General features: G+C 43.5%; 1 protein-coding gene across 1 annotated transcript in view; it reads left to right on the forward strand.

Moving 5' to 3' along the window:
- The first annotated feature begins 1,507 nt into the window (after positions 1-1,507).
- LOC147458891 (eukaryotic translation initiation factor 4E-1-like) overlaps positions 1,508-24,495 on the forward strand; it is a 37,071-nt gene continuing 14,083 nt past the window's right edge. Inside the window, exons 1-2 of the mRNA XM_086510307.1 lie at positions 1,508-1,800; positions 1,988-2,156. Coding sequence (XP_086366433.1) covers positions 1,577-1,800; positions 1,988-2,156 — 393 coding nt within the window. The 5' untranslated portion in view covers positions 1,508-1,576. The remainder of the gene's footprint in view (positions 1,801-1,987; positions 2,157-24,495) is intronic.

The raw sequence follows: 24,495 nt of genomic DNA on the forward strand, positions 1-24,495 counted from the left end.
CGTACCAACATCCTACCCCCTCCCAAGAAACAAAGACAGACGAAGATGGCTACATAGTCTACTCCATCACAAGCAAAATCAACAACCGTCTTTACATAGGCATGAAAACTGATTTTGAAGTTAGGAAAAGAGCACACATCAACATTCCAAAAAAACAGATGAAGAAAGATGTGTCAACCTTTTCCCTCGCTCTCACGGAATTTTGAGTTTTGTATTTTGCATAGAACTAAAAATAGAACTACTACTATTGCACTAGAAACACGAGAAATTATTTCTCATGATGCAACCTCTAGCAAGGAATACAAAATTAAAAGGGACATCCCCTTAAGTGCTCCAAATATTATTACTTAAAAGTACCATAAAAAGATATAGTATGCAATCGTTTGCTCTATTTGTTGTAGGGTAATTTTTACAGCTTCTGATTCTAATCTTTGTCGAACATTTCTTCATTTTTTGTGTATGTAATTTTTGAGAGTGGTCTTCCTATTTCGTTATGTAGTCCACATCAACAACCTCATCGTACATTCACATTTGCATTCAATGATTAAACCATTACATAAACAATTCTGGATGCATGTGTACTTCTACAACATTTATGAAAATAACATCGACACCCATGAAATTGGACGATCCATTTCACCAAGCAATTCACCTGTTGTAATACCATTTGCCAACACAAATCCAAATTGTCATACTAAAGACATACATGTATTTATGGGTAGAAGAACAACCCTTGCAACTTGACGATAGCGATTGGCTCATAACATACTACCACTACAATTTCTGGATCCCCTACTATGCTACGTGAAATGAAGCTATTGGGAAGATACATATAAAGGTCAACCATTTGCGTTATTGCTTCTCTAAAGGACACCTTCTACTCATCGTATTCATATTGACAAAACTCCATATCCTTAAACAAATTGACTTCCATTTCCACACACTAACTCCACAAGACATCATCGATTCAACACAATTTATAAAAAGACATTGTAACTATGAAGTGCTCAAATCAGAAACACAATTGTCAACTTCATTTATGAGTCATCAATACTTTCATTCTTTAAAGAGCTATGCTACCCTATTCAGTTACGCACTCCCCACAATTACTTCGACACAACGGTCCTGTCCCTACCAATAATCTATCCACATTTTCCTCCTTGGCTATTGTCTTGTTTTTGATGATCTTTTCCATATATCAAAACCACAACCTTGCTTGTCTTCCTTTCTATTGCATTTACTACCTTCACTAGCATCCACATCCCCTTCACAAAACTTTCAATTATGTTCCACATCGATAAATTTTAATACAATACAACTTTTGTATTCTGCCTTGCACTTCCACACAAGCGACTTGCTTCCACCTTCTCCTTCATTTTGCCATTCACTACCTTTGTGTCTTTCTGTAGAGGCAGGCCATCTTAATTATTTTGAATTATCTTTTGTTTTTTTGGAATTGAGTCCTGGGAGTCGAGCGCGGGGTCTATATACCCCTACTAAATGGCACGTATGACAACATAGTTTGATAACCTTGCCGAATTAGTCGCAGTTTTCTGTGTCGCTGACCTCCTAAGATATGGCGGATGTTGCTGTAAACCCTACCACAACTGACGCGTTTGGCGACAGTGGGGTGCCAACTGCGCCCGAAGAGGCCTCTCAGATTTCGGAGCCTCCAAAGAAGCACCCCCTCGAGCATTCGTGGACCATCTGGTTCGATAACACAGGCAAGACCAAGCAAACAAGTTGGGGTAGCGCTCTCCGCCCTGTCTACACCTTCTCCTCCGTCGAAGACTTCTGGTGGTACGTAGATCTCTCCGTTGTGCTCTTACATTTGCTGCACATTTACATGCGCCAAACACACACGGTCACATTTGTATACATTTACCCAACCCCGGGTAAGGGTTTTTGTTCCCATTTGAGTTTGATGTTGATGATCCATTTCTTTGATCAGGTTTTTTTGACTCACTCTGCTTTTTTTGCCATGCAGTCTGTACAACAATGTCATTCAGCCCAGCCGGTTGGTCCAAGGAACAGATTTCCATTGTTTCAAGGAAGGTATTTCTCCACAATGGGAGGATCCTAGGTGTGCCAATGGTGGAAAGTGGACAATTGTGTGCAATCGAGGGAAGTCCATTGACATGTATTGGCTTGACACGGTTTGTACTTATTGCCATCTGTTTTGCAACTTGCAGTATATGTGCTAACAAATCGAAACACGAGTGTAGTCCAATCCAAAGAGGATGGCTGCTCATGTCATTGTCATTTTGCGCCTCTTTTGAATGTTCTTATGTACAGGCGCTTTACAGAGGTAGATTTTTGTTTTGGGCATGTTTTTTATTTTGGCTGAGCACCATTGTGCTGGTGCATGTTTTGGCAGCAATTATAGTCTATGCACAAGAAAGAAGAAACATTGAAGGTTGTAATACATGTCAAACAGCCACATGGAGATATGCTTATTGGCTAAGGATCCAGACCTGTCTTTTGTGGATTTGCCCATGCAGGATTAAAGTAGTTTACTAGATTCTTTTTGTTGAGAGATTTTTGATGAAAATACATTTCTAGGAGGTCTTGTAGATTGAGAAAAACCAGGAGTAAATCTTGGTTGTCTCTTGTTCAAAGTGGAGGACTAAACCTCTGCTGTGGTCGGCTTTAGAGTTAAGTGTACTCAAGGTGTTTATTTATTGAAGTTATTTCTCGTGTGTGTGTGTGTGGGAGAGAGAGAGAGAGAGAGAGAGAGAGAGAGAGAGAGAGAGAGAGAGAGAGAGAGAGAGAGAGAGAGAGAGAGAGAGAGAGAGGTCCGCAACTCTGGTTTTGTACATTCATAACCTGCAAACCCCTAACACCACAGCTTTCTGCTGTGCCCTAACTGCTTGTCCTCGTGCTCGTTTCTCCCTTCGTAAGTGCTTGCCTTTGCGTTAATTCTTACTGTTGTGTGCTTTTTTAATTTTATTTAAAGGTGGATATCGACAAGTTTAACGCCAGTGGCTAATTTGTGACGCATCGGTTGAGTTGCCGCTTGTGTGCTGCTGTCTATCTGCAGCACCGTGCCACTGACTGTCGCGCACAACCTACCACTGCTATTTGCAGCAAGCCTTACTGGCTCGCTGCGGCAATAGTACACTGGCAGGGTTTGTTATGTCCACATCGTGTATCCTCTTCCACCGTTGGGTCCCGTTAGCCTCCTTTGCTTTCAACTACAGTTTGCCTGCAAACATCTTGTGTTTCCAGCTTTGGTTGGGTAGTTCTACCCTACAATGTATAGTGTGGAGAAAACAACTTGGAGGGGCTCCTTAGTCCTGCTTCAGGCGGGCCTGAAGCGAACCTTGCAAGCAGGGACCCTACATTGTGGTGGTGCAGAAGTTTCTCAACGTGGCGGAACCTCCTGCATGTTAACGTTGACGATGCAGAAGCGTAGAGACAAAGGGGAGAAAGCAGGAGAGAAGGAGAGTCTCTTGAACCAATCAACCTTGGCAATGAATAACTGATACAATGTACAATGGGGGCAAGGGGTCACTTATATACCCACCTCAACTTTGTACCTTAGAAGAATGCCATCTTGAGCATTGGTTGCTTTTTAGAAATTGAACTGTAGACCACACTACGTCCAAGAATCCCCATTCGTGAAATGTGAACACATCACGTCCAAAATACTCCAAGATAATGAACTTTGAAACACATCCTGTCCATAATCCGGCCAACAACAATGGATTGGTGCGCACTCATCCATAGTGTTTTAGATACGTTTGATTGGTTTCTTGCTAGATGTACGTGCCATGAACTCAGACCCACGGGTTCAAACACCGATAACTTGAACTCCGACACAAGGGTCCAAATTAATTATACGGAGCACTTCTTGCTCCTCTCTGCTACTCACAAGCCTGTGTTTGGTTGAAGTTATTGGGGGCAATTGCCTCTTGACTAGAAATCTAGTGTCGTGCCCACTATGCCACCACCACGTGTGCCATGCCGATCTCCTGTGTCAAATCTTTATTATCGTAATCTTTGTCCAACTTGTCTTTGTCTTTGTCTTCTTGTAAGTTCTTGCTTTTGTCTTTGGCTTCAAATTCCCGAGCCAAACAAAGCGTCATGTCACATTTAAAACAATTGTTGATGGACCTCGTGGGTACCAAGGCAGCTAACTGAGTACTCGTACCGCCATCCTTGTCAAGCTTGCCTTTACCTCTGTCCTCTAGCGAACTCGTCCATTTGCTTTTGGATTCACAATCTCGAGTCAAACAATTTGCCGGTTTCCTTGAGAACTGTGGTTGAGCATAGGCGACTAACTGGATGGTTGATTTGCTGTCCATAGCCATTTGTTGGTTTTGGTCGATGTTGTTGGCGCTCGAGTAAGGGGGGGCTTTGTTGAAGCTACAAGATCTGGATACTTTAGTTCCTTCTCGCACTCCAAGGGCTGTATTGTAACTGGCTTGGACCTCCAAGCGAGAAATCAATAGCAACACATGAACAAAAACTTTAAAATCAATGAAGATAGATAGGTAGGTAAATAGATAGGTAGGTAGGTAGGTAGGTAGATAGATAGGTTGGTAGGTAGGTAGGTAGGTAGGTAGGTAGATAGATAGATAGATAGACAGACAGACAGATAGATAGGTTGAAAACGCTACTGTTGTGTTGGCGTTTTGGTTGGAGAAAACGTTGGGAATCTAGAAAACGTTGGGAATCTGCTGGGGGCTCTTGTTATGGAAATCTGCTAACGCTAGGGCTGATCTGTTGTTGTGGGGGAATCTGCTAACGCTAGGGCTGATCTGCTATCGTGAAGTGGTTCTACTGTGTCTGCCAATGCCTAAGCTCCTTTGCAATGCAAAATCGCCAAGGCTGATCTGTCCTTGCAAAAACGTTAGCTTGATGCTTAGTTGCAAAAACGCTAGGTCATGCAGTCAGGGGTCCTGCTGAGAAGGTGCCTGTTGAGCGGTGCTCCTTCTGCCTCTTCTGCCAGAAAGTGCTAGTGCTAGGTTTGCTTATATACAAACTTAGCAAAATTGCCGTACCTACTTTTTAACAAAAGTCACTTAAAAATAATAAGTGAAAAATATCAAAAATAGGGAAAATAGGTCTATGCACTGTAAAAAATGCTCATGATGGGTTTTGATGAAAATTTGATGATCATGCTGTGTACAACGTGATGATATGCATCTAATCTAAGTGTCTGGACATGCACGGTCTGCGAATAGACTCACAAAAGTGCCAGATCACTTCCTATTCTAGACTGACTTGATTGAACCGAACCCTGGTCATGCTTTAGCTTGTCCATGGACACATAGGGTTGGATGTGTAACGTGACGTCCCTTCCTTTTCAAAGTGAGGTACGGGTAAATTGTACGGCGTCGAGGGAGATTGCCAACAACATCCGCAATCCTCGAAAGGACTCTTCGCCGGCCCACTCTAATGTGTGGGTCGTGCGGTACTTGAACTTCATAAAGGTCTGCAACGCTTTCTTCTTTGGGCTGCGCCGAAAGCGACAAAGTCTTCTGTGGCTCCTTCGATGCTTCAACTTCGTCTAGAGTTGTGCTTCTTTGTTCTTCAAGAATCTCCATGGCTGAAAATTCCTGAAACCACTTCCAACACAAAAACATGAACATACCTATTCCATATAAAGTGACTGGAAAAAATCTCGTCTTCCTCAAAGGCTGTGCCTGCAATGTAGATGGACAAAGAGACGGAGTGCCAAACTCTTCACCACACACACGCAAACAATGAGATCGAATCTTGTTGTACTGATCTAAATCAATCAACTGTGGCAAAACACAATGGAAATGCCCATGCTTGGTGCTCATACTTTCTTGTGCTCTTTCTACGATTGTGTCGCGCCAGAGAGACATGGAATGTGACTTCCTTGAATGCATACTTTTCAGCTTTTCATGAATAACCCGCATATATCCGTGCTCATTTGTGAGTGAAATGTGCTCAACGTACAAGATGTCATGCCCAGGAAAAGGAATCACATAAAGACGCTGACTAAAATACAGGAAACGATCACGAATGAAACACTCGATCACTGTGTGCTGACTAATCATTCGAACACATAGTACTTCGTGTAAGGGTTCTTTGCATAGTAACAGGGAATGGCCGTTTTTAGGTCTCCGTTCCGCGTTCCCATTCTAAGTTCCCGTTCCGAATGCCCGTTCCATGTTTCAAACGCGAGTACTCGTAACAAGGAATGGCATTTTGTGACAGTTGTTGTTCCGCGTTCCCCGTTCCGGTTTCCCGTTCCTGGTAACTATGGTTCTTTGGACCTTGACTCGAGAGCCGAGATCGGTTCGTCGTGTTTGATCGAATCTGCCTTGGGGGGGGGGGGGGGGGGGGGAGTGGCTGTGGACCTCGACTCGAAAGCGAAGATCGATTCTTCGTGAGTGATCGACTCTGCAACGAGTTTAGCTTCGCTAGAAAAAGCATCAACTAAACTATCATCCTTGTGAACAATCAAGCCAAATGAGCTACAAGAGCGCCCAAGTGCCATTCCCCTTCGGGGGGATCAACTTCACCTAAAAGGGGTTGGGAGGTGCAAATGGGAGACACCACTAATCTTAGCGAACGCCACCTGTGAGCCGACGCCCTTCCAAGCGGGTATGGCATTTCATAGGGGAAAACCGTCGGGTTTTAAAGGCAGTTTAGTGAGGTGAGCGATAAGTTACCTGGATGAGGCAACTCCAAAGGGAAGACCGAAGCAAGTCCCACAGTACTTGGGCCTCTGAACAAAGGTACTTGGTCGCTGTCACGCCCAAATCAAGTTGGCGAAATGGGTCTCTCAATGGATTAGTCATGGCCCTAAGATTGTAGATAACTCTGGACTCTCGTAGTCCAGAGGAAACCAATGACAAAAGTGTGTGCCTTCGGTTTCTGGGTGCATAGTCCTGGTCGTTCTTCTTGTATACTTTTTTGGTGTATGAGGGGAGCGGCCGGGCGTGCCCTACCCGACTCCGAAAACAAAACAAAACAAAAAACGTCTTGATCATACAAATCATCATGCTTGTGAGAAATCACATCGTGATCATCATGCAAATCATCATGCTTGTCATTGTCATTCAATTTATCATGCTCATCATTGTCGTTTAAATCATCATGCTTATCATCATGCAAATCATGTGTGTCATGCTTGGGAGAAGAAAAGACTGACAATCTCCTTTTTCCGTTCGTGTTGCATCTGTGCCTACACTTGAGAAAAGAGACGCAACATCTCTTTCATTTGTTGGGCACTCTGCGCTTCATACGCTAACCGTCTTTCTTCGCACTCGCGATCGAATTCGGCTTGTCTTTTGTCAGCTTCCAAGCGTTCTTGCTGGTACTCACGCTCTATGGTTGCCACTCTTTCTTCATATTCACGATCTATGGCTGCCCTTCTTTCTTCGTATACTAACTTCCTGTCCATAAACAACTGCGGCAACTCCTTCATAGGAGTTAGTGCAATCCTTGTCGTAGATGGGGAAAGGGGAGGGTCAGAAAAACCTCTTGGTGGGGAAAATTCTTCTTCGCCTCTCTCATGCGCATCACCTCCAAGCAAAGTATCCATTCCGCTTCGAGTGATGACCATCCACTGAAGTCTTGGGTTCTTGTGGTCTTGGGTTCTTAAGTTCATGAGGAACTTGGGTTCTTGGGTGTCTTGGTTCTTGGGGTTCTTTAGGGTCTTGAGTTCTTGAGGTTCGTGAGGGTCTTGAGGTTCTTGGGTTCTTGAGGTTCTGAAGTCTTGAGGTTCTTCTTTAGCTTGCAATCTGTGTTAGAGAAGGATCTTCTCTTCACCCGAGTTCTGCTCTTTCCCGCGGGCGCTCACACCAAGGTTGCTTTTGCCCACCTCGATTGGCCGGCCGCTAAGTGCACGGTCCGCTCTCAATGAGTGAAAAGAGGCACAAGGGGAGGTTGGACAAGCTCTTCTTTCTTGGGTTTCCTGTCACTCTTCAAAAACACGATTAGGAATCGACACGCCCAAGTGAACTTGGGTTCGTGCAACCTCAACAAGCAAATTTTTTTTATGGTTCTTGTGGTTCTTTCCTTGAGTGATACAGAACACTGGCAAAGCTCTGATACCAATGTAAGGTGCAACGTAATGAATGTTGAACTTTGCTCAAGATGAGTGCTCCGAACTGTGCTCAAGGTTCCTTTTACTAATGGAAGGGAGAGCCTTCCGTTCTTAATGAGAGTGCAATGGACACAAACAAAGTGAATGGAATCTGTGAATGGAAGTGCATGAGACTGAGAGATGGAGAGAGAAGAATACGACACCAGAATGTTGTCAAATCCTCCTTCGATGGCCCCACTCTCTATGGCGAGAGCGGTCTACTTATGATTGCACAATTTGGTACAATGGCTGAATGCAAACCTAATGGACTATGTTGATGTCGACGGAGTGGATGACGAGGACGATGCTAAGGCTAAAAACTGAGTCTGACGGCTGAAAATCGATGGATGTGATGGTTGTTTTGGTCGGCTATCGATGGCTGAAATCTCTGTCCAAATGAGGCTGGAAACTCTGGCTAAGGGTTGCTGAAAACGTTGATTAGGGATTGCTGAAATGCTGGTATGCTGAGGCTAGAAACACTGGTTTTCTGAGGCTGAAAACGTTGGTCTATTGAAGCTGAAAACGCTGGTCTACTGAAGCTGAAAACGCTGGTCTACTGAGGCTGAAAATGCCATTGATGTGTTGGCGTTTTGGTTGGAGAAAACGTTGGGAATCTGTTGGGGGTTCTTGTTGAGGAAATTTGCTAACGCTAGGGCTGATCTACTGTCGTGATGTGGTTCTACTGTGTCTGCCAATGCTGAAGCTCCTCTGCAATGCAAAATCGCCAAGGCAGATCTGTCCTTGCAAAATCGGTAGCTTGATGCTAAGTTGCAAAAACGCTAGGTCATGCAGTCGGAGGTTCTGCTGAGAAGGTGCTTGTTGAGCGGTGCTCCTGTTGCCTCTTCTGCCAGAAAGTGCTAGCGCTAGGTTTGCTTATATACAAACTTAGTAAAATTGCGCTGCCTACTTTCCAACAAAAGTCACTTAAAAATAATAAGTGAAAAATGTCAAAAATAGGGAAAATAGATCTATGCACTGTAAAAAATGCTCCTGATGGGTTTTGATGAAAATTTGATGATCATGCTGTGTGCAACCAGAGGATATGCATCTAATCTAAGTGTCTGGACATGCACGGTTTGCGAACAGACTCACAAAAGTGCCTGATCACTTCGTATTCTAGACTGACTTGACTGAACTGAACCCTGGTCATGTTGTAGCTTGTCCACGGACACATAGGGGTTGGATGTGTCACGTGACAAAAAGTGTCAAATTTTATTGATTGTCCACCTTAAACTCTCGGACTTTCTTGCTTGTCCACGGGCACATAGGGTTGGATGTGTCACGTGACAAAAAGTGTCAAAATTTCATTGGCTGTCCACCTTCCTGAAACTCTCGGACTTTCTTGCTTTTATCTTCCAAAAAGTCATAGTGGTTGGCTTTGTAAAAATTCTTCTTCTTTGCATAAAAGATGTTGTCATCAGAGTCCGAGCTATCTGAAGACGAGTCCTCTGTAGAACTGTCAACCACGGGGCGAGATTTTGGCTTCTTTGCCTTTTTCTTGCCCTTTCCGAAGCTTTGCTTTTTGCTTTGCTTTATCGAGTCAGATGAGCTAGAAGAACTGGCTGAAGAAGAAGAAGAAGAAGAAGAAGAAGAACTGGGTACTCCTTCAAATCGAACACACTTCTTCTACTTTCTTGCCTTTTCAAATGTCGACTGACGACCCAAATAACTGGGGAAGTCAGCGCCTTTCTTCTGCTTTTTGTCGTGCTTTTTATCTTTGTTTTGCGCGTCAAAAAGCTGAGCAATTCGTGCATCAACCACCTCTTCCAATTCTTGCTCTTTGTACATCCTGGGCGTAGGAGGTTTCTTGAGAGCCGGTTTGAGGGGTGGCTCTGTGGTCTTCTTCCACTGCGTATGCACCTCATCGAAAGAGGTCTTGCTAATATATTTTGCAAATTTTGGGTCCTTCGCAAAATTGAGCATCATCTATGTTGCGTCGCCGATCAATCGTTGATGCTTCATCTCTTCGAGCTCCACCTGAGTAGGCTGAGGCGGGCCATACTCCTCGCGTGAATCTTCGTTGTGAGCCCTTCCCGCATCTTCGGATGCAGAAGGAGTCGACTGATCTTTGCTTGAAGCCATAGGTGCCGCGTAAAAAATTAGGGATCGGATTTCTCGTAGAAGAGAAATTGGCCGTGCTCTGTTACCACTATAATAGACTTGGACACTCCAAGTCAAGAATCCACCGCGACAACACAAATAATCACTTCAAAACAGTGCACAGTTCACAATTGATTCAACACTGGCCCGACGGAGTTCCGTGCCTAGAGATATTGGCCCCAAAGATTGGCGCCCCTTTCGGTTTTTGTATTAATTTGAGTTCAAAGTACAAGAGTGCGGGCAGGCACTCACACTCAAGACTCTACGTCCATATGCTCTGAGTTGTGAGTGGCCTACCCACTTATTTAAAGAGTACAAGGAAGCCAAAAGCAGAGCCCCAAAAGCTGTTTCAAAAAGCCTCTTAGGTTAAAAAATAAAGCTTTTCTCTCACAAGCCCTCTTTTAGGGAAATAAAGTAATGCCCAAAAGCTACAAGCTACTAAAGCTTTTGCATGGGATTTTCTCCTGCGTAGACAAAAGCAACCAAAAAAGCATGCCGTGTACTGTTGCCACTTCATCAGGCTCGTGAAACGTGCCGCAAAATGCGCTGGCATCCGTACATTGCCACGTGGCATATCCTCCGCAGATTCTAGGTACAGCCAGCCACGTCAGCATTTAGGGTTTTCTCTACAGCAAGCCAGCCAGCCAGGCAAATGTGTGCAACCATGTGTCTAGATTGTGACACTTGAAGCCTTATAAAGGCGACGTGTCCGATGATGGGGAGCTAGATGAGCAACCCGAAGTGGAGGAAAGCGAGGAGATACTCGTTCCAGAACAGATATTGGCACACAACAATAGAAAGATAAAAGGTAAAGCGATTAGGCGGTTCTAGGTAAACTTCAAGAACTATCCTGCATTGGATGCGAAGTGGATGGAGGGGAGGACCTTTTGGAACTTTATCTTGAAGCATTCGGTTTAGCATAGTCTACTCCGATAGAACCCCGATTTTAGCATGAGTCAATCTAGTGCAGCGGGCTTGCATAAGAGGGGAGTCGTTGCTCCTTTGTCAATAGATTACCGCGATTTTTGATATAGAGTTACTGATGTCCCTTTGGGTCCAGGGATCCTGTTGGGCTGACAGTTTTCTGCTGTATGACTTTATGAACTGGAATTCCCGAAAATGAAAATGATACGGATTGATTTGTACTTGACTTGTTTGAGTGCAGGAACTGTAAGACGAAACGACTGCAGCATTTCGGTCTCATAAATCTCTATAGACATGATTGCAATATGGATTAGTTAATCGGCATCTGTGAGGTCTTGACCGGATCTAGATGCAATTACTAAATACGTTGCCGATTAATCATGGTCTGATGAACTTGAATGTGATTTGTCAAGTGATGTCCTGTGATGTGACTCTTGATTTGGTACATGTGCTAGATGTGCTGTGTCTAGTGCGTCGATACCAACAGTCAGTGTCTACTAAGACAGTTTATGGCCTTTGTCTGTTTTGCAGGCGTAATCGAGAGCGATTACAATTCTTTCAAGAGGGGGGTATGTCACAAACGGGTGACGTGGTTGGCCCCTGGACATACAATCACACCCCCTGCTGCCTGAAATGCGTTGACAGGTTGATGTGGCAGCCAACGAAAATCTGCCGCAAAACGTGTTGACATGCTGATGCCAGAAGGAGTACGGACGCTCTGCTTTTTGTGCTGATAGGCCGTACGGAATTCCGGAAATTACGCTGGCCAGCTTTTGGACACTATGCTTGAGAAGCTTTTGGATTACAGTTGCTTTTAAGTTTAAGAGCTTTTGAGTTTGAGATTTTGGGGCTTTGCTTTTGGGTATCCCTTGTAAAAATAAATATGTCTGTTGGGCCCTCATTACTCAGAGCATCTGGACGCAGAGTTTGAGTGTGAGTCCCAGCAGACTCCCTTGTACTTTGCACTAAGATTAATATAAAAAGAAATACCGAAAGGGGCGCCAGTCTTTGGGGCCAATACCTCTGGGCACGGAACTACGCCGGGCCGTGTCGTCTTTTGTGAACTATTTTAAAGTGAATCTCTACTGTGTCGCGATAGAATCTTGACTTGGGGTGACCAAGTTTGTTACACTTGGATTGGAACCCTTTGGCTCCGGATTGATGGCTATCGATTGCTAAGAAGATGCAGATGGTGTGGACCCTAACATGGCAACTACTAACCTTAGTTGTTGGTTTCTTTCTAATGATTTTTGTTTAATTTTTGACACCCTTTTTGAAGTTGCAAATGATTGGACATTGTATGGCCAATGTGAACGATAGGTTCACCCGCAGACGAGAAGTTGGTCGGCACTGGAACTCGTAAAGTAAAAGGATGTCTAGGCTCATTTCAAGATCATGTAGGTACCCCTGTCGCACTAGCAAGTTGGTGGATACTAGGAAGTGAACTCAATAAATGTACAATGTCAAGGTGGGGTCACCAAAGGAAAGTACCCGACATCTGGGCTACATTGCATTTTTGGATGCGGTCCCAGTGGGGATTGATGGTCAGATGACCAATGGGAGTCCAACAGAAGCATCCCCTAAAATTTAGGGAAATGCTATTTTGGGCAACGAAATCTATTTGCGTCATTGGCTTCAGAATGACAAGGGGAACATTTTATACTTTCTTGCGCAAAATCAACTGATGCACCAGTTGAGAGATTTTTAAGCAGGAAGCCCAACGCGGGGAAATTGCATCTATGAGTGCCAAGTGGCACTTTTTGGCCGATTTACCAAGTTTGGGAGAACAGAACTCGTAACTGACTTTTTGGAGATGTTTTGCAGGCTGATAACATTGATTTTCAGCCATTTCTCTCCATTTTTGAGCTTCCCATGACTTTACCTAGGACCAAGGAGCTCATTTTCAGGAGTGGAAGGCATCAGATGCGTGTTTACAGGGTTGTTTTTCTGCATTTTCAGCGATACACAGGTTTTGGCAGCCATGGAAATCTTCCCCTTTTGCATCTATTTGTACACATATGCATTACAGGTCAAGCGCAAAAGAGGGGGCGCTCGATTTATGCTGGGGGGATGCTTCATTGAGAACCTGTCACAAGTTAAGAGCTATGGAGTGCATGCTTTCCTCTCTACGTACAGTGTGGTGCTAGGAGTGATGACCTGCATAGTACACATTGCTCTCTCTTCCCCCTACGTGCAGTTATGTGATGCCCCACAAGAGAGCTCTTCATTTGATTGATGTACAACTATGTGGTTTCATGCTTTTGTGCTGAGAGCCTCCTTGAGCAGGAACAGGAGTAGCTAATTGCTACTCCAAAAGCAGGCGCTGGTGAGGGTGATAGCCTCACCGTACAGGTGCAATTTCAGCGTTGTGTATGTGCTGTATTTTGACTGTTTTGCAGCCATGCGGATGCCAGAACCATTGGGAACAGTGCCCCACTGACAGAGGACAGTTCGGGGACTGTTAAGGGCTGAAAACAGGGCAAAAACCAGTAAATACAACGTGCTGAATTTATTGTTTTTGGGCAGGAATCAGAGGGTTTATGCCTGTGGAAGTGAGTTCCAGCAGGGGAATTGGTTTCGCGCAAGTCTTGGGGTTGTTATGCTACCAAAATTTGGCCAAAACAGGTGGTATCTAGCTAGATACATGTAAATTCTGAAGACTCTACTTTGTAATTTCCCCTCTCAACGTATAAAGAAATACCGAAAGGGGCGCCAATTTTGGGACCTAAAGGTTGTCGGCGTCTGCTCGGAGCATTCTAGCTTCCGAGCCGTGTGTGTGCTTAAGTGTTAATTCCCGTCGCAGGTTTCCTTTGCACGTTCTTTGTGTGTTTGTCTAAAGTAAAGAATTTCGGGTGAAAGCCAAAGCCTACCGCCCCACGGGCCGGTTTCACGATGTGCTGCCAAAGATGTGTACAACTCGATGATGATGCAATGCCTCTTCTGAAATGATGGAATTCTCCAAGGAGACGGGAGAGATGGTTGTTCAAACAATGCCGAGACTCCAAAGCTAATAGGCTGATCTGGATGGCGCCTTCCTTTGTCGTATGACCTCTAACAAATTCTGATACTCGCAATCAACATCTTCATGTTTCCAATGCACGTCTTCAATGATGCGATCTGTCATGTCCTAGAAGTTATGACTAAACATATCTATGCTAGGATCTCTTCACGTCTAGGTGGTCGAGCGTGCACATCAAGTCAACTATCCTCTTGCAAGCGCACCACAAGTGTAACCTTGGGTATAGAATGTTTGCATTTCCTACGCTCTAGGCGCACGGTCCTACTTGCAATGATAGGTCTTGACCGAGGTTTCCAAATGGCTTAGTTATTGTTTCAAAGCTATTTTACCTAGCGTAAATGAATTGTCGAAAAATATGCTAAAGGAAGCAGACGTACCTACCGATTCAAGTTGGATTTTAATGATTTAGTAGGTGTGATTCCTATTTTAAAGTTTTTGAACTCTTCAAGAAGCCTTAAGGAGAAATCTTCTCCTTTGTCTCCAAACTTTTTACTTTACTACGCTATACACGAAGCTAAATTTGGAGGACCTTAAATTTAGAGTCAAGTCTCTTATTTCAAAAGTTTTTGCGTACAAGCTTGAGAAGGATAGGTACAAAGCATTGCTAGTAGAAAAGTCAGCCTTGAACTTTGACTTCTTATGGTTGAAAAGTAAGAATGTAGATGTAGACAAAGGAAGAAAGAGATTCACCAAGATTGTAGATGACATTGACATCATATCTTGGTTAGATTCAAGGTAGGATCCGTACGTACGTACGGATCCGTACGATACCGTACGTACGTCCGTACATTACGGATCCGTATTGTACCCAAAAAAAAAAAAAAAGAAGAATTTTCCCTTCGCGTTTTCGGATTTAATTTCGTCTCTGTTTTGGGGGTTTGGCCCCCTGGTTATTGAGACAGAGTGAGTTTGGGCGTCTGTTTATTGCAAACTATTGACTACAGAGTACTACAGAGAGAGTTTGGGCGCCTGTTTATTGCAGACAGAGCTCTGCAAACTCACCTGCAGAGCAACCTTGTGCAACTGCTAGCATGCTTCGTAGTTTTGTTGAGTCGGGACTTGTGGCTTTCTTTGTGGATTATGGTTTATTAGATGTCATTTTTTTGTATGGATTCTATCATGATTCATCTTGGTATTTTGATGAGATTACGGTCTACCATCTATGATTCTGTGTCATTTCAGTACTTTATGAATTGTATTGCCTCTCAAGTTTCAAGTCTCGTTTGTCGAATACTATACAATGTGCAAATCATGATGAATATGAAGTTCTCTGTAGTTTGAAGTTTGAAGTTTGTTGAAGTATATTTGAGAGAGAACTGAAGCTTTGAATTGTATTTGTTTGTGAATATTGAATGTCGAGAAAGTGGTCATGACTCGCCTTGGATTGTCTATTTATGACAGCCTTGGATAGTAGAATAGTGAGCTAATATCTTAGAAGTGATACTTATGAATTTATTATCAAGTACGGACCGTATTGTAGGTTTTTGACGCTTCGAAAAAAACCTTACGAATTTTACGTACCTTACCACTCAATCCATTCGGTACTACGTACAGTACGTACCGAACACGTACCGTACCTTACGTACCTTTCCACCTTGGTTAGATTTTCTTTTGGACAATTTATATATAACCATCGGCAACTCTCTTTTCAAGCAAACAATTGGTATCCATATAGGCACCAATTGTGCTGTTTTTCTTGCTAATTTCTATCTTTTTACTTATGAGTTTGATTTTATGGAGCGTCTTGTCCTTGCTAACACTTGCCCAATATTTTTGCACAAGTTATGCAATGTAAGACGCTTTGTAGATGCTCTTTTTGTCCCTGACGTTCCTTCTTTTCAAGATTTTATGTACTTGAATTCGAGTTCTGTAGGCGGAGGAATTTATCCCAAGGAGTTTTGTGAACTCAACTATACCACAAATAGTGATTGTTGTGCCTTTTTAGACCTTAAGATTTTTTCAGACTCCCTTGGGATTAGAAGTAGATATCTATGATAAGCGCCTTGAACCAGAATATGCCAATCTAAATATCATCCGTATGCCTCACATTTCTTCGAACATTTCTCTTTTAGCTAAGTACGGTGTCATTTGCTCTCAACTATCTAGATTTTCTCGTCTTTGTTCTAGTAAATCTGCTTTTGTTGTTCAATCTTGCCATTTTATTTCTTTACTAGTTGAAAAAGGATACTCATTCTAAAGAATCATGAAAAACGTTCGTTCATTTTTGCATCGTTGTAAGTTTATTTTTTAATGTTTCTTCCTTTGGAATGTTCAAGATAATCCATAGTAAATTCAATAGAAGTGTGGAGCTAAAAAGCCCACTTATTGTTTGACTTAATAACACCTTATGTTGTTGTTTTGATCTTTAGCGCTTCTAGTATTTTTACTATAGCTTGACAAATGCTAGCCTTTATCATGGCTGAGTATGCCCATCACCTCCGGAGGGTGATAGAAACTCAGCTCGTTGGTTTTGTAGAGTACGTTCAAAGCATAAATGACCTCTATATAAACCTGCACCTGCTCTTTGGCACTGATGACGTGAGTAGGGATGTCATAACTGTTGTCCAAGCTATGCATGATAAAGGTGATAATCTTATTCTTCCTGTTGGGACAAGCAACGAAGTTGAGATCACATATTGTCAAGTTTGGTTCTTTCCTCTTCGTAGGTTTGTAGTAGTATTCATTTTTTGATTTCGTATTTAGCTTACTTGAGGACTTAAGAATGTGTTCCGTTAGAATTTGTTGTGTAAAGTTTGATTTCTAGGATTAAGTTTTAAGATGTCTTATTCTTTTTTGCTTAAAGTTGAGTATTTGTTTTAAGCCAAGTAAGTTGCATCAACGTATTTTACACATGCCTTTTCTAAAAACATTTTTAAGTTAATAATGTTTTGTTTTATTTAGTTTTGTTCCATAGCAAACAAAGTGATTTAGTTAGTTTGTTTGTTTGTTTTTGTTTTTCTTTTCTTTTTTTGTGTCCCTTGCTTTTATAGTTCTGTGAGTGCTTTATTCCCTCTTATAATTCGTGAGTTCAAACTTTTCTGAACTTATGAAGGTATATATCTTTCAAAGATTAGTCGATTAATGCAAAATCTTCAAAGCTTTGATAACAATGTGAGGTGCAACGGAATTGAGGGGTCGGTTAGGCTCGTAGAGCAAGGAGAGAGAGTTGGCAGCAGCTTCGACTAGAAAGGGAAAGAGGCTTCTGGATACCCCCCCCCCCCCCCCCCCCCCCCCAACCACGTACCGCAAACTCCTTCAGCTTTAAAAGTTTTGTCCTTAGTTGATCAGAACGCATCAATTTTGATTCTGATCAATTTCCCTTTTTTTTCCAAAAATCGACCTCATACTAGAAGGACGTGCATTTCCAGGCAGGCTATAGTTGCATACCCTCACTTGCATAGTTAAGTCACTTAAGCATATAGGAATATGAACAATCACTTAAGTCATTTATTTATAAGTGACTTTGACATGACATGTATTAAAAGTAGGTAGGGAAAATGGCATTGAGTGCTTTGTCTTTGAGAAATAGATGTGCAAATAAAACTAAACACATGAAGTGAAGTGATTTATCGTCAAAACTTGTAAGTTTTTCCCTACTCAAACAATGTATATTCTAAACGACCTTTCTTTTACGAAGTCACTTACCTTTCTTATGAGTTTGATTACTATCTGCTTCTCCAGAGAACCTCTAGGTACGTAATTTCTTGTTCTATTCTATTAATATATATCTAATGACAACATTGTAATTTTCTTTGATGAGTTAGTTCTCTCTAAGGGTCCAAATACCATGTATAATGTATCGTCCTAGTGTAAATTCTATTCCCTTCTTTTGCTCTAGATCTCCATATTATACATCATCTCTTACAATATCTCCTTATATGTAAATCCCTTATATGTACCTAGAGAACCTCTAGGTACGTAATTTTTTGTTCTATTCTATTAATATATATCTAATGACAACATTATAATTTTCTTTGATGAGTTAGAGAGAGAGTTCTCTCTAAGGGTCCAAATACCATGTATAATGTATCGTCCTAGTGTAAATTCTATTCCCTTCTTTTGCTCTAGATCTCCATATTATACATCATCTCTTACAATATCTCCTTATATTGTAATTTTCTTTGATGAGTTAGTTCTCTCTAAGGGTCCAAATACCATGTATAATGTATCGTCCCAGTGTAAATTCTATTCCCTTCTTTTGCTCTAGATCTCCATATTATACATCATCTCTTACAATATCTCCTTTTCTTTTGTGCTAATTTTTCCAATTTAACGATTCTCTTAGTGCTAGGCTTCATTATGGCTGAGTTTGCCCTTGATCTCCGGAGTCATGACAGAAACTCAGCACGCTGAACTTTGTGTTGATGTATGCTCATGTGTGTGTGCGTGTGGTGTGTGTTGTGTTTGGGAGCATATGTTTGTACCTAGTTCTACACCCACTATTGGGCATTGACGACGTTAGTGGGGATGTCGTGGTATTTAGTCAATACTATGCATGATGGAGCTGATGTTTATATTGTCTCGTGGGTGACTACCATGAGTCTATACCTTGCACTTTCCTTCAAGGGTGAATCTGGGTATATCCTGGATTCATCTAGGTATATCTCCTTATATGTAAATCCCCTAGTTTACTATCCATTTCAGAAATTATCACTTCAATTATTTTCTTGCAAGTTACTCCGTTTGTAGATATATATAAGTGGCTACACTTCAGTAGTTTTGCATATATGGCTTCACACTTCAAGAAGACAAGGCTCTTTCACTTGTCTACATTACGTTATAAGCTGTAAAATTACTTATCTTTAACGTTATGGGTTGTACTTACATTGATTGGAACTTCTACTGAGATGATTTGTCATGAAATTATACAACCATTCACGTGAGCTCAGGAGATTTGCGATCATCAATATTTTCACATACTTTAGTACTCCAACCTACTCCAATTTGGCAGACCTATAAAAGAAGCCCTTTGGGTGCTAGAGAATGCAAAAGAGGTAGAAGAAGAAGCAGTATCTGCGACACCTCTTCTCAGCAGTACCCACTGGCTTTTTTAGCCCAACATTTCAGATTAGACCAGCGTTTTCTGGTTCAGATTTCAGGTCAGACCAGCGTGTTCTGATTCAGCCTTAGATCAGATCGGTGTTTCAGATTCAAATCAGATCAGATCAGCGCTTTCAGATTCAACTCAGACCAGCGCTTTCAGATTCTGATCAGTTCAACGTTTTCAATTTTCAACCATCGCCGTCTGTCACGGGGACGTGGCAATTGTTAACCATGTCACGAGGACGTGGCAACTGCTAACTTTAGTTGTTGGTTTCTTTCCAAGGGGTTTTGTTTTATTTTTGAGACCCTCTTCTTGAAGTAGCAAACGGTCGGACATTGCATGGCCAATGTGAACGTTAGTTTCACCCGCAGATGGGTGGTGGTCGGCACTGGAATTCGTATGGTAAGAGGATGTCTAGGCTCAGAGCAAGATCATATAGGTCCCCCCGTCGCACTTAGCAAATTGGTGGATACTAGGAAGTGAACTCAATAAAGGCCTAAAGTCAAGATGTGACTACCAACTGAAAGTATCCGATATTTTGGGCCACATTGCATTTTTGGATGCGGTCCCAATGAGGATAGATGGTCAGAAGACCAGTGGAAGCCCAACGGAAGCATCTCCTAAAATTTAGGGAAATGCTATTTTGGGCCGAGAAATGTGTTCGCGTCATTACCTCCGGTATGACTAGGGGAACATTTTACAACTCTGCCGCGAAGTCAACTGGGCAACCGGTCAGGATATTTTTAAGCGGCGAACCAGAAACGGGAAAATGCTTGTAAATGCGCCAAGTGGCACATTTTTGTGCACTTGCCTCACAAGGGAAAAATGGCGATGATTTTTAAGCTGGGAGGAGGCCTCTTTTGCATTCTGTCACAGGTTAAGAGCTATGGAGTGCTTCCTTTCCCTCTTATGTACAGTGCGGTGCCAGGAGTGATGCCTTGCACGCTACGCACTGCTCTCTCTCTCTCTCTCTCTCTCTCTCCCCTACGAGCAGTATGTTATGCCCCACTAGTGGGCTTTGCATTTGACCAATGTGCAGTTATGTGGGTTCATGTGCGATTGCCGAGGCAAGAGCCTCTTGCGCAGGTACTGGATTAGCTAGCGGCTAATCCCCCGCAGGTACAGGTGAATTCGGAGAGGTTTCACACCAAAAATCTCGTTCGATTCAAAGGGCAAGTAGCCCTACAGGTGCGGGAGCTCGAGGTCTTGCTACAAATGCGACTGGCATGCGAAACGGAGCCCAAAACAGGGATTTACAGCCTGCTGTGTATTTTTGCAGGTTTAGGGCTAAACGGACCCTAATACCCCCAAGAGGTTCGGGGATGCAAGGGGACCGCTGTACAGGTGAACTGGTGCATTTTTGGGGCAGAAAACAGAGAATTCAGCGTGCTGCAGATTCTTGCCCAGGTTTTGCAAAGTGTCCGTATCCTCGAGAAAGTCACCTATTGCGTGGGGATACTAACTGTGAAGCGTCCTAGTACAGTTATGCTTCCGAAATCGGGCCAGAACAGGTGTTTCTTTGCCTAGATTGTGCGGGGCAGCTTGTAGGAGAACACAGGTTTTATTCCCTCTGTTAAAGAATAAAGAAATACCGAAAGGGGCGCCAATTTTGGGGCCTACAGGTTGTCGGCGTCTGCTCGGAGCATTCTAGCTCCCGAGCCGTGTGTGTGTGTGTACTTAGGTGTTAATCCTCGTTAGAGGTTACCTTTGCAAAGTACTCTGTGTGTGTCTAAAGTAAAGAATTTTGGGTGAAAGCCAACGTCTATCGCCCTACGGGCCGGTTTCATGGTTCCGTTGCCGGGACATCAATCACTTTTTCCTCAAAGAGTGAGCTTGGATTGTTTTGGGTAAAGACACAGAGTGCAGGAACATGGGGATTACACTATGGCCGATAAGGGGAAGGGAATTATGGAAGAGGGTTCCTCTTCAAAGGACAGGCAGGAGATTCCTATGGTTTTTGAGATTGGCGAGAGCTCACAGCCACGTCAGTCTTTACCTCCTGTCAACGTGAATGTCCCCCCAGTAGTACAGGGCTTTATGACTGGGCAACTTGAGGATGATGCGTTCAAGACTCAGTTAGTTGCCGCGGTGAATGTCTTTTTGCAGCTGGTGCAGAATCCAAGGTTTATGGAATTCTTGCAAGTGCCACCAGTGCAACAGCAAAATAGGCAACCTACGCCACGTACGGAGCTTGTTGATGCTCAAGCCCAGGTACTTCATGTGGCGCAAGAGGAAGGGAACACTCGCATGTTGCGGAGTCGGGGGTTCCAAAGTAGGTTCCTCCCGTGCTTGAACAGGTGGCTAGAACGCCTATTCCACAGGTTATGCCAGTTCAGCCCGTCACCTTTCAGAGCCAGTATGCTGTCTTGAACGGACAGGGAGCTGGATACCAGTCAATGCACTTAGTTTTTCCACCATCCACGGTGCATCGTGGGTATTTCGGGGGTGGATCAATGTTCCAAAGTATGGCTGGTTATGCGCCTGGAAGTCATCCGTACATGCCAGGAACAGTGTTCGGGGGTATGCAAGGCATCATGCCAAACCCCATGTATGGTAGTATCGGCATGCAGCAAGGTTTCCACTGCAACCACGGCCAGTTTGGGGTGTCATAGGGTCATTTTGGCATGGCTGGTTTTTTTGGACAGCAGCCAGATATCGCACCTCTGACGCAAAATGTGAATGGCCAAGATGTGCCGATCATGCCTACTACAGTGCCCATGTTGCAGACCATTCCGTATGACAACTTGGGGCACTAGAGAAGCCGAAGGCTTACAAAGAAGGTGGTGCAACGGTAAAGTTCAGTACCTTCAGTGGTTTCGAGGATAAGACAAAGATCCTCACTTTCCTCCAGCAATTTGATACAGCTTATGCGGGAGGGAATTTTACAGAGGCCTCGAAGGTCAGGAAAGTTGCCACTTTCTTAAAGGACAATGCGCTTACATGGTGGACGACATTGTTAATGCAAGGACAGGCACCCGCCACTTGGGTTTACTTCAAGCAAATGTTTGCGTGTGCTTGGCTATCAAATGAATTTGAAGCCGATGTCCTGACAGATTAGCACCAGCTTACTTCAGCTTCGTGCAAGAGCTTGCTGGAGTACAATAGGAGGTTTTGTAAAGCGTTACTCTCAGTGACCTCCTACAGATGTGTGCCATTGGCAGAGCAGATAGAGAAGTACTGTTGTGGGTTGCCTAAAGGGCTTCGCGATTACTGTACAAAGAACAGAGTGGCTACCCTTACGCAGCTTATGGAAGTTGCGAACACTGGTCTTGCCTTGTTGAAAGGAGAGGACAGTGGATTTCAGAGCAGTGACAAAGGAGGGCAACAATAGAAAAATTCAGCGAAGAAGCCCTTTGTGAAAACGGCTCCTGATGCGTCACAGGGGTCAGAAAAGGCCACCAAAGACAAGGATTCAGCCGGGACTTCTGGAGCGCAGGCAAAGAAACAGAAAAGGAAGCCTTTTGTGCGCAAGTCGCTCGAGGAAAAGAAGGTCTTAATGGCCGAGAACAAATGCTTTATATGCGAGCAGCCTGGTCACTTTTCTATCAATTGTCCACAAAGGAAAAGACCAGCTGACTCAGAGGATAAAGAAGACGAGAAAGGCAAGAAGCCTTAACCCACAGCAGGTTTAGTGCCAGACATGGTGGGTGACAGGCCCAGCACAGATGCCAGTGAGTTATGCAGGGCATGGGGTAAAGTTAGGGATCAGACGACACTCATCTTCTTTGATCCAGGTGCCAAATCCAACTTTATCTCACCAGAGTTAGCTATGAAGCTGGGCATCAGAGTTGAAGAGATGGGGTACACAACAGAGGCAGGGTTGGCATGTCCTGGCCACTCGGAGTGTGTTACTCCCATCATTGGAAAACTGCGTCTGCATATTCAGTCGTATGTGGACACTGAAGAGTTTTACATCATGCCGCTGGAAGGTTGTGACGCCTTGTTGGGGATCTCGTGGATGTTCCTAGTGCATGGAGTATTGGATGCCTACAACAAAAAGATCACTGTACAGCATAGGGGCAAAAACCCACGTCTTGGATGTAAAGCTTAAAGGAGAGTCTGTCCCTATTGTATCTGCTTCTGCTATCACTTCTGTAATAAAGAATCATCTTTTTGTGTACTTGATTTTTGCACGTGATGTCTCAGATAGTGATCAATCAAATTTATCTGTGTTAGATAAAGAAAGGTCAGCATTTTTGCAAAAGTTTAGTGACTGTTTTTCTGATTCATTACTGTCGCAATTGCCGCCAGAGAGACCTGAGGACCATCGGATAGATTTGATGCCAAGGTATAGCCCACCAAATAGACCTCCCTACAGGGTTAGTGCGGCGCAACAGAAAGAGATTATGGGCCAGGTTGAGGAGTTATTAGAGAAGGGGCTGATTCAGCCTAGTTCTTCACCCTTTTGCTCCCCAGTGCTCCTAGTGCAGAAGAAGGATGGCTCATGACGCATGTGTATTGATTACCGTGCATTGAATAAGAATACCATCAAGAATAGGTTCCCTATTTCTAGAATTGGTGGTATTCTCGATCGTTTAGAGGGTGCTGCAATTTTCAACAGGATAGACCTTAAGAGTGGGTACCATCAGATTCGTATAAGGCCAGAGGATGTGCACAAGACTGCGTTTAGAACGACATTTGGTCTTTATGAGTTTCTAGTGATGTCGTTTGGGCTAACAAATGCTCCTGCCACGTTCAACAGAATGATGGACCGGATTTTCCGCTCGCATCAACAGTTTGTTGGGACGTTCTTCGATGACATGATAGTGTATTCGAAGAATGAAGAGGAGCATAGGCGTCACTTGACCATTGTGTTCGAAGAGTTGCACAGTCACAGGTTACTTGTCAATCCTAAAAAAAGTGAATTCTTTCTCGAAGAGATCCACTTTCTGGGCCACATAGTCTCAAAGGATGGTGTTAGAATGGATCCCGCAAAGGTCGAAGCTATCAAGACATGGCCAGACTTGAAGACTGTGCACGATGTCAGAAGCTTCTTGGGATTGTGTTCCTACTATAGAAGGTTTATCAAAAATTTTGCAGAGATAGCATTGCCTCTTCACGCTTTGCAAAAGAAAGAGGTCACTTTCAGATGGACCCAAAAAGAGATTTCAGCTTTTAGTCTCTTAAAGGAAAAGTTGACTTCAGATCTAGTTATTGGTTTGCCAGATCTTAGGATGTCATTTGTGGTCGAGTGTGACGCGTGTGGCAGTAGCATCGGAGCAGTGCTAATGCAAGATGGACGGGTAGTAGCTTATGAAAGCCGAATTTTGCAAGGGCCAGAGAGGACTATGCAAGTCTATGAGAAAGAGCTCCTGGCCGTGATTCATGCGCTTTCTAGCT

Source organism: Adiantum capillus-veneris, chromosome 4 (genome assembly GCF_014529385.1).
Source record: "Adiantum capillus-veneris isolate H3 chromosome 4, ASM1452938v2, whole genome shotgun sequence".
Classification (NCBI taxonomy): Eukaryota; Viridiplantae; Streptophyta; class Polypodiopsida; order Polypodiales; family Pteridaceae; genus Adiantum; species Adiantum capillus-veneris.